Source organism: Myiozetetes cayanensis, unplaced genomic scaffold, assembly GCF_022539395.1.
Source record: "Myiozetetes cayanensis isolate MyiCay16 unplaced genomic scaffold, myiCay2020 scf5-8, whole genome shotgun sequence".
NCBI lineage: Eukaryota > Metazoa > Chordata > Aves > Passeriformes > Tyrannidae > Myiozetetes > Myiozetetes cayanensis.
In genome coordinates, this window is record NW_026087742.1 from 80880035 (window position 1) to 80894350 (window position 14316).

At 38.6% G+C, this 14316-nt stretch overlaps 1 protein-coding gene across 1 annotated transcript in view; it reads right to left on the reverse strand.

Moving 5' to 3' along the window:
• Positions 1-1589: 1589 nt before the first annotated feature.
• EFNB2 (ephrin B2) overlaps positions 1590-14316 on the reverse strand; it is a 45688-nt gene continuing 32961 nt past the window's right edge. The window contains exons 3-5 of the mRNA XM_050332195.1: positions 7901-7993; positions 7032-7145; positions 1590-5443 (exon numbers count right to left, since the gene is read on the reverse strand). Coding sequence (XP_050188152.1) covers positions 5061-5443; positions 7032-7145; positions 7901-7993 — 590 coding nt within the window. The 3' untranslated portion in view covers positions 1590-5060. The remainder of the gene's footprint in view (positions 5444-7031; positions 7146-7900; positions 7994-14316) is intronic.

Genomic DNA, 14316 nt, shown 5'->3' on the forward strand with positions numbered 1-14316 from the left:
CCAGCACTTAAAATAAAAACAATAGCCTTAGCCTTCACTAAGCTAGAGCCACAGCTCTAACAGATGGCTGTGCCAGACAAGCTTTCAGCATAGACCAGACCTGAGCACCTCACAGCAAATTAACAACATGGGAACTCTCATGACAACCCACCGAGATGAGCAAGTGAAATCCTGTGTGCAAGTGCAAAGCAGGGAGTAAAAACTCAGTCCAGCCAAGGATCTGTGTGCTCAGAGAACACAAGGCTACCTCCTTTCAAGTGACTTACAGACATAAATGGAGGATTAGGCCCCAGTGATTTACTGAGATGCCAGATGATGTTCACATGTTCCACTGTGAGCACACACGCCTTCTGCCGGAACAAGTAACTCTCCCAAAGACACCTGTAGCGGAGTCAGAAGGCAAACCTGAGTGCCACTGTGTGACTTTCCTATTAAGGTCAACTTCCAGCACAGATTCTGTAAACTGGACCTCTAAAATGAGCTCCATCAGCAAACTGTCATGCTAGTCCAACCATCCCCCAGTCTAGGATTTTCTGTATGTCCTGTTTCAGGGTACTTGTCCCATTGCGACATGCTAAGTGTCTTTGCCATACAGTCATTTTTTTCTGATTATTCACAAAAGAACAAATAATTTGACAAATGGGAATTGCATGACCCATACTATGAATAACTAGTTGCCTTTCTTCAATGAAAATTTTATGACAAATTGGCATACGCTGTTAAAGTGACAAATGCATCTTTGCCCTCTGTAGACCCTCCCACCTGTTACTCCATGATGATCATGCTATTTACGTGCTGCTAACAAACTGAATGGTGCTTCACTTTCAGGGTGACCACACTTTGTCAGAAAATTAAGGTATTATTTATTAAACGAATTTGTTATTCTAGTGAAAATTACAGCGGCACAACCACAGATCTTGCATTAAGGCTTGTGCTACCTGCACATGTGGGCCTCCATTTCCCTTACGGTGCAGTAAAGTGGGGACAGGACAATGCATGGCCCCACTGAAAGAACCATGCAGAGATGCTCTGACTTTGCAGCCTTTCTAATCCTTCATCATCCTCCTAAGGTCTTACATCTCCTGTCCCTTCTTGCTCAGCCCCTGCCACTCCAGGCTTGCTGCTTCCCCTCCTCTGGAGAAGCAGTGACAACAGTATCCAGAAGGCTTCAGGTGTATTTTTTTCTCTGATTCTGGTCACAGTGTAAGCCCACCTTATAATGTCTGGGAATTATCTGTGTGGTTATAATCTCACCTCCAAGATCATCCAGGCAACCTGGTTACTGCACCTGATTGGAGTTCACTGACTTCCAAGGGCATAGGATACCCAGATGTTTTCTAAAATCTGCTGATATATGTAAGAGGGTGTCTGGGAAAGAAGTAGGTTAACACAAGTCAGTGTATTCTAAGAAGCTTTTTTTCCCATTAACCACTAGCAATCAGGTTGGAGAGATGGGGGAGAGGAGAAAGGGAGAAATGGGAGGGAGGCAGGCATGCAGGCAAGCTTAGTGGCTTTCTTATTTATTTTCATCTTTTAAGAAAGAAAAAAATGCAAAACAAAAGAAGAAAATACTTAGAAGGCAAGGTTTCCATAGGAAAAAAATATTTTATTTTTTTAAGAACAAATTCAGTTTGAAACAGACGTGGAATGTGATTTTCATAATTTTCATTTTCTGGGAACTAATTGCAATGTGGAACTAAAGCAGATTTCAAACTTATGACCGGCTAGTTTTAATACAGAATGAAACAAACAAACAACCAAAACCAAACCAAACAAAACAAACATAAAAAAAAAAAAAAAGAAAAGAAAAAAGGAAATAAGAATATTTATAACTCAAACATAATACTGTGTTACTTACAAACTGGACAAAGAAATTCTTAAATAAATATTCATGGTACACAATTTCAGCACAAATATGCGGCAATTTGGCAACCTTTTATATAATTTTTTTTCCTCAATACAGTGCAAAGGGGAATGACACTGCCTTTAAACAAGCTGTAGCTAAATACATTGCAAAATTCAAATTTTATACAAAACATCTTGCTCGGACTTTATAAAAAACCAACATTGCTCTATATACACAATCTGGTTAAGAAAAGCCTTTTTTGTCTTGTTTTCATGTGGATTTTCTTTTTTTAATTATTTAAAAAGGTGAATAAGGCTACTGTAACACCCGAAATCCATATACAGTAAATCTGAACCTATTTACAGCATCTTCACTTAGACATGATGGTGCAAATTCCAATTCAGGTGACTAGGGATGACCATACAAGCAAGGCATTTACAGTAACTTTTCAAAGCTGGACCAACGTCAAAGAAAGGAACAGTTGGTAGATTGTCATAATTCTGCACCAGACACAAAACAGACGCACAGTACATTTTTTTTCAATTGGTTGCAGGTTGCTCTTGAGCAATTAATCTGATGATTTTTTTCACAGTTTAGTATGTAACTAGAATGTGGCCAACTGACAAAGCATAGATATGATTTAATAAAAATCAGTATCAGTAAACCCATCTTCTCCCTTCCTCCCCCTCCCCCAAAACAAAATCTTAATGACTTACAAGAGAACCTTGTATGGATGGATTCACAGAAAGGAAAGGTTGTTGAAAAGAATTACATATGTACTGTAGTTAGTCACCATGGTAACCTTCCACAGAACCATGGGTTGAGATTTTTTTGTTTTTGTTTCTCTCTTTTGGACCAACATCCCAATATAACCCTCAGGTTCAGAAAACAAAGAGAGTGATCATTTCTATAACAGATTTTTTTTTTCTTTTTTTTTTTTTTTCAGGGGCTCACTGGACGTCTGAGAACCCTAAAATGCTGTTGCTACATTTTCTTTCCAAATCAGAAAGCAAAGTGTTACCATAGTAACATGACTATGTTAGAAATGTCTATTTGCATAGCACATATAAAAGTAGAGTTTTTTTACTTCCTCCCCAGGGTGGGAGCTTTAGGGGAACAGCCATGCTAAAGAGAAAACTTTAACCTGAAACCTCCCTCTACAAACCTCAACAAAATCTACAGAACACATCAGCCTGTAAGGCAAGGGAAATCACAACACAGAAAATAAATAAATGCCGGCACACCTTATCACTGTTAAATATGTGATGCAGTAAAACTGACTTCTTGATATTTTGGGCCTTATATTTCCTGGTTTTCTCTTATGAGATGCTTTGGAATTTTTATTTTTTAAAATATGCTCCCATTGTTATTTTTGGATGGCTGATTTTTCTTTCCCAGAAGTAATTAATTTTATAAAAAAATGTGTGCGTATGCATAAATATATATGCATATGTATGCATATATAATCATATATATGTGTATATACATATATACACACACATATATATATGTAAAATGATAACAAGTTAAGACTATGTAATTGCCGCAAATGAATTTCACATCTTCTGGTGTAGATTCTGTGCAATCTCAAAATATATATTAGTAAAAAAACCAAACCAAAATAAAAAGAAAGAATGAATGAAAGAAAAAATCTCACTTTATATCCCTTGTGTTCTATACACCTATTATAAATAAGACATATTTTCCTTCTCCATCTCAGTGTCATAATTTATTTTATTCTTATGGACTGTAAGAGGTTTGCCATATGTGCTTTCACTTTGCAACAGAGCACCAATGAACAGCTGTGTCAGTCACAGTACCTACACTCACTGTGCAGGGACAGCACAACAATAAGCCAAAGTGCCAAAAGGGTCAGTCAGAAAGAAATTCTGCCTTACTTTTAGAGATGAGAAAGGTTTTGTGGTTTGTTGCTTTTTTGTTTTTTTTTTCTACAACTTCACCAGTGACAGAATTAGCTCATTTGACCCGTTGGCTTATAATCTTCTTGGTCAGACTTGGCTCTCTGCTATTTTCTTAAATGCTTTCCCTGTGTTTAGTATAATCTGATAGTATAGCAGCTGAGTCTGCTTAAAAGTCACCCAAAGCAGACTATGTTTTCCCCTACAGCTTCAAAGCTGTGTATCTTATTGCCAGTACCACATCAGCCCTGCCCTAATATAATCCTCAGCGGCCTGCTATTGTCTTGTCTTCTCCAGGCTTGTTCACTTACTAACAATACCCCTCTGTTCTACTGTATCGAAGGTTCTAGTTTTTTCTGCACACTGGTATTTGATAACCATGAATTCCTTCAAATGCAGCCTTAATCCACTGTGCATGTTATTGTGTTTCCTACTTGCCTCTTAAAACTTAGAATACCAAAGTGCTGTGCTACCTAAATGTATTTTTTTTTTCTTCCCAGTTTCTATTTTTGAGGCAGCAATATTCAACTGCAATCAGCCCTTCCCTCCACCACCCAGTCCTGCTCTTGACTTTGTTGACAGCCTAACTATTTGGCTGGAAGGCTCCTTACTATCAAACACAATTTTTTATAAATGCATTACCCATTCAAGTGAGGCTGCTGTAGCAGATGGATGGAGTGTGGATCTCCAAACATTAATGTTCCATTAGTGATTCAGGAGGTGGAGTGAAAGGAAATCTTATGTGAAGGATGGCAGAGCCCTGGATAACAGAAACAAATGGAACAGTGACAGACTAAAAGCGAGAGAACTTCAACAAGTCTTACTTAGACACCAAGGTCTGTGTGACAAATCCAGTACGCACTGAGAGAGACACACAAAAGTCAGAAGATTGCATTTCAAGGTTGATATATCCTAGAGCACCTTCCCAGGATGCCTAGAGCTATTAACATCCACGGATTGCTCCATCTTCCCTTGGCTTTTGTACACGCCTGAACGCCCACAGCACATGGCTTTGAGGATGATGAATGTAACAAGAGTACAGCAATCAGAATGGGCATCTTCTACATAAAAGTCTTCCAGCTTTTAGTGAATACTTATTCACTGAGATAGGAATTCTACAGACTAGGTAAGCTGTCCAGCTCGCGTTGGTTCCTGGAGAAAGAGCTGTTGCTTTCTCCCCCCTGTGCTTAAGTCAATGCTAGCGCACCAGGCATCATCACAAACCCCAACAGAAAGCATTTGACCAGTGAGTTTCCTCAACGACTCAACTGTACCACAGAGAAGGTTGTGTGTTTTCAGACCTTGTAATAAATGTTTGCTGGACTCTGAGGAGGCATCTCTTGAACTATGTACACCGGATGTCCATAGTCGCCGCTGACCTTTTCATAGTGGGGGCAAAAAACACTGTCTGCAGTCCTTAGAGGAATGATAATGTCACTGGGCTCAGAACCATTGTTGTTGCCACTGCGTTTTGGGGTGGCTAATGTACTAAGTGACAGAGTTGTCGTGTGTTGCGGGGAATGCTTCCTGTGTCTTCTCCGGTACTTCAACAAAAGAACCACCAAAGTGATGATGATGACGATGAAAATGATGCACCCTGATGCAATCCCTGCAAATAAGGCCACCTCTGAACCCAGTATACTGGAATGCCCAGCCTTACTGCCATCTGTGCTAGATCCTGGAAAGAATGGAAATACAATAGACAAAAGTTATTGCCATCCTGCAACCTGTTTACGTTGCTTAAAAATTTGTAGAGTAAGCATCACTGGAAGAATCAACTGACAGCTAAAGTTTGACAAACCAATTACCCTGTTAGATAGCTAAATGCAAACAGCCGAAGTCAGCAATCAATATTAAACAAGACTTTGTGTCTGTTGGTCTCACTTTTGTGCTGCTCCCAAACCACTCTGTTTCATACATCATCATCCATCAGCAGCAAGGACTGGCACTGACAAGGCAGCCTTTGATGCACACTGCATCTTTTAACAGATGCTGGCCAGCCCCGGGCACAAGAAAGGGGTGGGATAGGACTGGAATTGAATATAACACAAGGAAATGACAATTCTCAGAACAACTGGTACTGTTCAGTGTCACAGTGTTCCCGCTGCTATTTTATCTTTTGTATATTGATTTAAGTTAAACCATCCTTAGTACCTCTTTACGTGGACTTCCCTTGCTTGCACATGAAACAAAGGAGCTTGAGGCAGTGTGGGAGACAGGCAAAATAACTCCAGCATGTATCTGTTTGTATTAACTAACATTTAATTAAAAGAAAACAATACCATGCGTTTGGTAGTCAGGAAAAGCTCACGTGCTGAATAGTGTGTTGAATATTTGGTGCTATCACACCATCACATTATTTGTCACAAAAATTAAACGAATGCTTACTTGACCCTTTCTCTCTTGAAAGTTTGAACCAATTTCCCTCTCTTGATGCTCACTATCAATGGAAGACTGATACAGATGCCACATTCACGTAATTGTTAAATCTTCCTACCGAAGCCTCTATAGGAATCAGCAAAGCCTTCCTAGTGACCACTATATCAAAGATTCATTAGCCCAGTAACTAATGACAGAGCTAGCAAGCAAAACTTGCAGCCTTTTTCAGGAAACCCAGAATCACCCGTCAGCAAGTTTTGCTTTTGCAGCATTCCCAATTCACTGAATTTTCTTCAGGACACCTTCAGTCTTAAGAGTTAGGTTTTTTCTTGTTCACCTAACAAACGCAGTGCATCCTGAAGGTATTTGTTTGGAATCATCTGTTTATTTTGTTTAGGTAGTTATTAGAAAACAAAGAATCTTTGCATTTAGTAAAAGACCAGCCATGTGTAGACTTTATATGCTCAGCTAAAAGATTAGGACGTTAATTATAGATGCCTTGAAATAAACTTTATAAATGGCTGTTGAGAACCACTTGATAATGTCTTATATGGGAAGAGAAAGATAGAGACTAGTTCATCTGCCAGAGTACTAAACGTAAAGCAGCACTGACCACTGTAAAGCTGCTTAGCAAATGTCCTATCCAAAAACTTTCCTGTAAATGAGTGATATTGTCACCAGACATAATGAACTTCTGCAGGAGAGTGGAAGAGGGGTCAGAGCAGCTGTTGTGAAAACTTGCAGCTCCAAGGCACTATCGACTGGAGCAGCAGAACTGGCTTTTGTTTCATCTCACTATGAAAATATTTGCTCTTCTGGCACTTCAATGGTAAAATAAAATGCATTTGGGACAAGGAGGAGACATCCTGGAGTCCCACCACACATACCTGAGTGGTCCTTCACAAAGGGGCTGGTGGTGGAACTCTTCCCATTGGTGCCAGCTTCCTGCTCGGGGCGCTTGGTGGGATCCGTGTGCCGGGGCAGCCCTGCTGAGTTGGGATCTGGGGGAGAGAAAGACGACTCATGCACCTTTGGCATTTGATGGTATGGAGCCTTATATGCCAGCTCTAAGTACCTCGTGAGACACAAATGGTTTAGCAGAAGAATCTTTATGCAAAGGACAGGAAGATATAAGAACATAATTTTCCTTTTAAAGCAAAGTGGTTATATTATTTCAGTTGTTTAAACTGTGAGGCCATCTGCAGAAACTATAGGGACTCCTGTGACTGGCAAGAAAAGCTTTGCAGATGACATTTCAGTTTAACTGAGGAAGTTGACTGACTACTAAACCAACTTCTGCTTAGAAGAATAATTCTTTCTTCCTGCACAATAGGTTATCTATATGTGAAAAGAGACAATGAACAAAAACCTCTCTGTAATCAGAATTCATAACAAGCAAACTACAGAAATATTAGCTTCCCTCTTTTCATGTATTTTAAATAATTTTAAGCAGCAGAGTTGTGGCTTTTGTTTTTAAAATACAAATAAAAATGACTGAAACACACTATTCCCAGGTGACCTTTTTCCTTCTAGGGATCTCTCCAATGAAGAGATCCTATTACGCTAACCCTCCTTCTGTAGAAATCTGTCAGTAGCTGAGGAAGAGAAAATAGACGTCGCTTTCAGACTATAAGGGAGGAATGACCACACTAGACTCGACTGGCTCTCTGCTCTGCACCGCTAAAAGAAGCCTGAAAGCTAAAAAGGACATTGAGACCGATCAAAGTGATTTCATGAAACAGCAGATGGTCTTTACCTTGTCCAACTTTCATGAGGATCTTCATGGTTTTTGTCTGGCACACCCCTCCCTCCTGGTTATCCAGGCCCTCCAAAGACCCATTTGATGTTGCTGATTAAAAATAAAAGAAAAATAAATAAAAATAAAAATAAATAAAAAACAGGAAATCAACAGGCAAAGTGATGTGAACATGAGTGTCTGAAAGCAGGGATCTTTCAATCTACCAGGACCTATTCTTATTGCTTGGGCTGACCCATGGAAAGTTGTGAAATGTTGAAAGCCAAAGGAATGAACACATTGGTAAGCTGTACAATATATATAAATGAAGGAATGTGTTATCACTGTTTCAAATTTACCCAGCAACCTTTTTTTCCTATGCGCAATTGACTGACTGCTTTGTACAAAAACACAGTGCCTTGCTAATATGTGATGGAGTCAGCTGAAAAGGAAGCTCTGGCAGGCTCAGAGAAGGAAAGCGCTGAAAAATCACCCTTTCCTCCCCCAAACCCAACAATATCTTTATAATCACCATATTACACCTGCTTCCTCTATTACAAATCTCCTGCTGGAAGAAGTGAATGCACACAAAAGACCCAGGTGAAAGCTAAGATTCTGAACTGATTGGAAAACCATTTAATATTTTAAAGCACAATCTCACTTTTCTCAGCACTGAGGAGCCTCCGCCAGGGTGGGAGGCAGAGGGGAATACACTCTACTCTCATGGAAATCTTTTAGCTCATATGAACAACATGGTGCTTTCCCCCGTGTTTATATTGTTCTCGCTTATCTAGGTGCCAGCTGGAACCAGGCAACCCTGGCGCAAACCGACACTGCCATGTGATTCGAGAGCGAAGCACCACTCCCTTGGAGAACCCAAAACATTGAGTCACGGTGTACGATGGGTGCGCCGCTGCTGCCCAAGACAGCTGTTGGTTGCAAAACATCTGCTGGAAAATGATTCAGCAGCTCCTCAGCGGTCGGCACTGCGGTGACTCTGCGCCGTGCTGGGCACTGGCCACCGTCGGCATGTGCGGTGGTGCCCTGGGCACGGTGGCAAAGAGGGTGCAATTGCACACGGTGGGCTCCGGCTTTGCTATGCAGGGAATGCACCAGAGGTTTGCCTGCCCTGGTTGTTCTGAGGATGGAAATTTCACCATCATTTTCTTGGAGCTGTTTCTCCAAGCCCAAAACAGACACGGGAGAGGGTGCATGCCCAGGCATCAGCACTGGGCCACCAACTGGAGAAAACAAATGAAAAATGGGTTGTACGGAAGCTCACTGCTTGTCATGGCTGTGGTGAACTGCTTAAGCAGCACATGCCTGTTTCTACCCCTCTCCTTTCAGCTCATGGGCTTTACACTGTTCAAGTCTTTGTTTTTAATTCTCACTCCTTCTCTTTCACCTTCCTTGGGGATTTTCTTTCAAATGCAGTCTATGTATATTTCCTTTTTCTTTCACAATGTCTTCCTAGCCCCATGGCAGTATTTTTCTTGCTCTAATCTTCTCCCTACCCGTAAAGATATAAACCCCATACCGCTGAACCTTGCTTCCTAGCCTTTGATCTGCTTCTTGTTTTTGTTCCACTTCTGACTCTTTTGTGACCAACTCGAATTACAGCCACCATACAAACTTCCCAAATTGTGCTTTCTTTTCCTAAAATTCCCTTCTCCTCATAAGTGGTCCCTCCCAGTTCCTCCTCTTGTTCCCTCCCCCCTGTAAAAGCATGACAATTAGATGTATGGCAAAAACACTTTTTAAAATACAAAAGAGCACATTGAGTAATTTAAGATAAAAGCTAATCTGAAATATGCCACTGCATTGCCAGGCTCAGAAAATAATGGAGACATATAGTTTTGTTTTCTTTTGTTTTGTTTTGTTTTTTTTTTTCCAGAGGGAAAAAAAATCAATAGCAAGAACCCATCCTGGACATAAATCAAATGTGTCTTTGCTGAAAGTGTTTTTTATGATCTATTTTCCAATGTACCAGCACAAGGACAAGGAGAAAAAAACCAGTAAATAGAAATACCAAAGCTGAGTATCAACTGAACCTACAAGTAATAAACACTGACTTTGTCTTGTGTTTTTTTGTTATTTGATTTTTTTTTTTTTAATCGAGGCAATGAGGATTCACATCTCATTTAAATACCTTCTACTTGATTTTCATTGAATAAAGTGCTGCTTCTTCTGAACATCAATGCCTTTTTATTCTTTAAAGGTCTATCCATTTAACCCACAGAGCAGGAGACCTCAATAAGATGCAGACGATGCAGTATGACCTCAGTACAGAATAAAAAAGTAAGGTGGCAAAAAGAATGCAAAATTACTTCAAATACAGTCTCCAAACGGGAAGACCCAGATGTACAATGAGTCTGGTTGTGTGTCTACGCCAGTGCAATCTGCCTCGCTTGCTTGCTAAAAGAATGCTTTCATAGCTTTGATGTCAGATGAATGAATTTGCAGAAGTATTCACTTTTTCCACAGTTCTTCAAGGGATTTTAGGAAACCCTACGTTATAGCTCAGAGTACAGACTGCTACGTCCTGAGGAATGGGGAATTTTCAAAGAGGAGAATTTCAGTGACAAAGCAAAGTTTCCATCTCAGCTTCTCCCTGTAATTAAACCGACAATTACCCAAGGCCACTGGAGGAAATTATTTTTCGAAATTCATTAAGACTATCGAAATATAACCTTGCGTATCCCTAGTGTACCAGGAAGAAAGTGGGTAGCTTTAAACACATCATTCCAAGCTTTGAAAAGCTGCACAAAGAAGTAATCTGGGACAGCAGAGGAAACACAGTTTCATACTGCTAATGCCCCTTGACAGTGTAGTGTGCAGAAGTCAAACAACGGAGCGAATACAAAATATTCCTCAAACACTTGCTGTGGCCTTTCTATATCGATCTCCAAATGAAAACTACACCCACTATCATGTTAGCTCTGCCACTGCACTCACACCTCTGTAGGAAAGTGACCCTTTACCTGTAGCTCTGCTCACACTGAAAGGATATTTAAAAAAAAAAAAAAAAGTGATAGTAGTTTTGGTATAAACACAGAAACATGACACAAATTTTCTTCTGTCTAAAATGGAAATTATACTCTCCAGTGTGTTTATATAATCAAATTTTAAACCTTCCATTCAGTTTATCTTTATATATGGTTTGGTTTTTTTTTATATATATACGTCTAAATATGGACATATTTTAGAGTCAATTTCTTACACACGATCTACCCTACATGCCCCTCTGCTAAGAAGACAAGATACTACTTAAATATTAACATTAATAAACAGAAATAATGATTAGTATGAAGTTTCTCATTAGTTAAATGTTCTCAGAATCCTACACTTTGTATTAATACAGCAATACATATGAACCTAAAAGTAAGTAAAATGTTGCTAAACAGGTAGTAAAACATTTTTGAATCCTCTGATGGTTAGATAGCTCTGGTTTTCTGAGACTTGTCCTGTTCCACTGATGTCAATTGCAAAACTAATAATTACAGCCAAAAGCGCATTATTCAGTCAACAGTTAAACCACACCAGCAAATAAACATATATAATTGCAATAAAAATTGTAAGACTTTCTAACAAAATTGTAATAACTTATTGGCATTTTTTTAAATAGTTTATCAGACACTGTGTGTCTGCATTCCTTGAATACAACAGCAGCTGCCATTTTATGAGGAATGCAATTTAGGTTTTCAACATTCAGAAAACACTTATCTGTTATGAAATTATGGTTAAGAGTCTGCTGATACATGCTTTAGAGAAGCTAGTATATATTTTCAGTTTTGTAAAACACTGCCTTAACATATTCCTCTCCCTGTACACAAGGGAGAAATGAAATTATTTAGATCAAAAAACTTCATTCACATTTGCCTCCCCTTCTTTGAAATACATGAATTATATAAAATCAAACAAAAGCCTCAACAAAACAAACAACAAACCAACCAAACAAAAAAGCCTAGAACTCAACGTAAATCATGTAAATGTTTTACATTTATTTGCTTTTAAAACTCCACAGTGCTGTTTATTGTATGAAATGCATTAGTCATAAATGCAGAGGCAGGGAATCAGTGAACGAAGCAGAGTCAGCTGACAAGAACAGTTTCTGGCTATGATTCTTATACAGTCCCCATGGAGAGGAAGTAATATTACATTTTAATATGTCTTCATTTGATTGTTATTACTCTGCCTCCCAGGAGGCTGAGCCACTGCATGGATCATGGCTGTTTTCAACCTATCAGGTTGGTAACACTGCTCTAATCAGATGGAGAATTAAGCTGCTGGATTTGTGCCTGTATATAGCTTTTCATTCACAAAGAGATTAAAAATCAAGGCACAGTCACAAAAACTCAACTTCCTTCACTCCTAAAAGCACATATTACAATATGAAAAAATGCCATCACAATTACTTAAAAGAAAACACCAGCAGACAAAAATCTTAGCCTCTTAATTCTGCTACAATTATTACCTACAGTTTCATGTTTTAGGATGATGAAAAATATTACCTGTTTGCAAATCAAATGCCATATCCTTTGAACCAACACAACTTTAAAACACATGTATTTCTAGAGCTTGAATATAAAATGTACTACATAGCTGACGAGAGAAATGATGAACGTCGTACTCAGTTTTCCCGTGAAAACTAAATGGACCTTAAACCACAGACTATAGGAATGAATGAGTGGTGTCAACTGATGGGCAAGGACAAAACTGGTTTTGATCCTCCTTAGTGTGCTGGACAATAAAAGTCATTTGGCAATATATCAAAGATACATTATTGATGAGGTCATCAAAAATTAATTGCTGCTGATGTGGATCTGTTAATAGCAAACTGAGAATTACAGGTTTCTTTGGAGTGGATCAGTAGTAACCAATAGTAGTGATTTTCAACTTTTTTTTCATTAAATACTGTTTAAATTCTGCATCAGAAAATAGGTTTCTCAAAATCAGAATAAAATAAAATCAAATAACACTACCCATTGCCACTTTCCCCTGCTGTGCTTATAGACAAAATGGAAAAGTCTAAACAGTAGCAAAAATCCACACAAGCCTTAGATCGAACATTAGAAAGAAGTTATTCTTAAAGCAAAGCTGCACTTGATCTCACATGCACTCTCAGGACTACTAAGTGCATGTTAAATCTTTCAAGGTTTTTTATCTTATTAAGAGTAATAGAACATTATTTTGGCCAGGCATCATGTGTTTGTGCTCTGATTGCTTTCATCTGCTGTTGGGTCCTTTTAATGACTCTCTAAGTAAAATACCAAATAAATAATTCTTCTTTCCCATAAATTTCAATAATTTATGGGACAGGTTTAAGAACACCAGAAATCACACACTGCAAAACCCCAAATCACTGATCCCAACGTGGAGGTTGTTTCTAAACCAGCCATGGGTGAAGAACAAGGTAGCTGAGGTAACAGAAGAGTGTTTCAATTAAATGGAATTAAATTCCACCCCCTCTTAGTAGCAATGCCAGATCTGCACAGAGATCTGAAACAAAAATAACAAAAAAAAACTGTTCAGGCCACTCACCAAAGAATAGGTAACTTGGCACACACTATGTTGGGTGAGCAGCAGAATGTTTAGAAAGAGGAGAAATATAATAATTTCAAATACTAGCTAATGGTTTATCTTTGTTTTGACAAAAAATAAGACTGACACTGAAAACTCTCCCATTTAAAAAGGATTAAATTGTCTTCCAAAATTTAATTATCAGTAGTCCCAAACCTGGACCACAGGTGTTAACACTTAAATACATCATGAATAGTTGCAGGGAGTACTGTCAATATGTTGACTGTGTTTTTATAAACAGACAATAAAATCACAGCTTTACTAATGATCTCAAAGAGACAAAAAAATTATCCTTAAAAAAAAAAGAGATGAAAACCTGCTGAATTTGCTCAATTAGTACAATTTAAGACACCAAGACTGTAATGAAAAATATAAAAACAGCTTACCAAAAATTTTCCTTTTTTTTTCTAATGTCTGTTTTTATTTGCCCTACTTGCAAAGTCAAGGTGGCAGAAGAATTTTGAGGAGTTTCTCAATCTAAAAGTCATTCACAAACTCTCAATCTCTCAATTTATTCCACACATTGCTTCCAATTAAGATAGATCTTTTCCTTACACTAAAGCTTACGGAACGTTTATAAAAACACTTGAAGCCAACCTTTTTCTTTCCATCCACATGAGGCAAAACTTCAACGTGAAGGAAAGGACAGGACTTCTTCATTCTTCTTTTTCACTTCTCATGCTTGTTTTTTAAATTAAGTCCTGTACTGCATGTCTCAGGATTTATATCTAAACAGGCGCACAAATTATATTCTGCACAGCAAGTAAGCAGCAATGCCCTCCCCAGTCAAGCTAAAACCAAAACAAAATGAAGTAAAATAAAGCCTGGAAGAAGCAAGGGCTCTACAGTGAAACTTT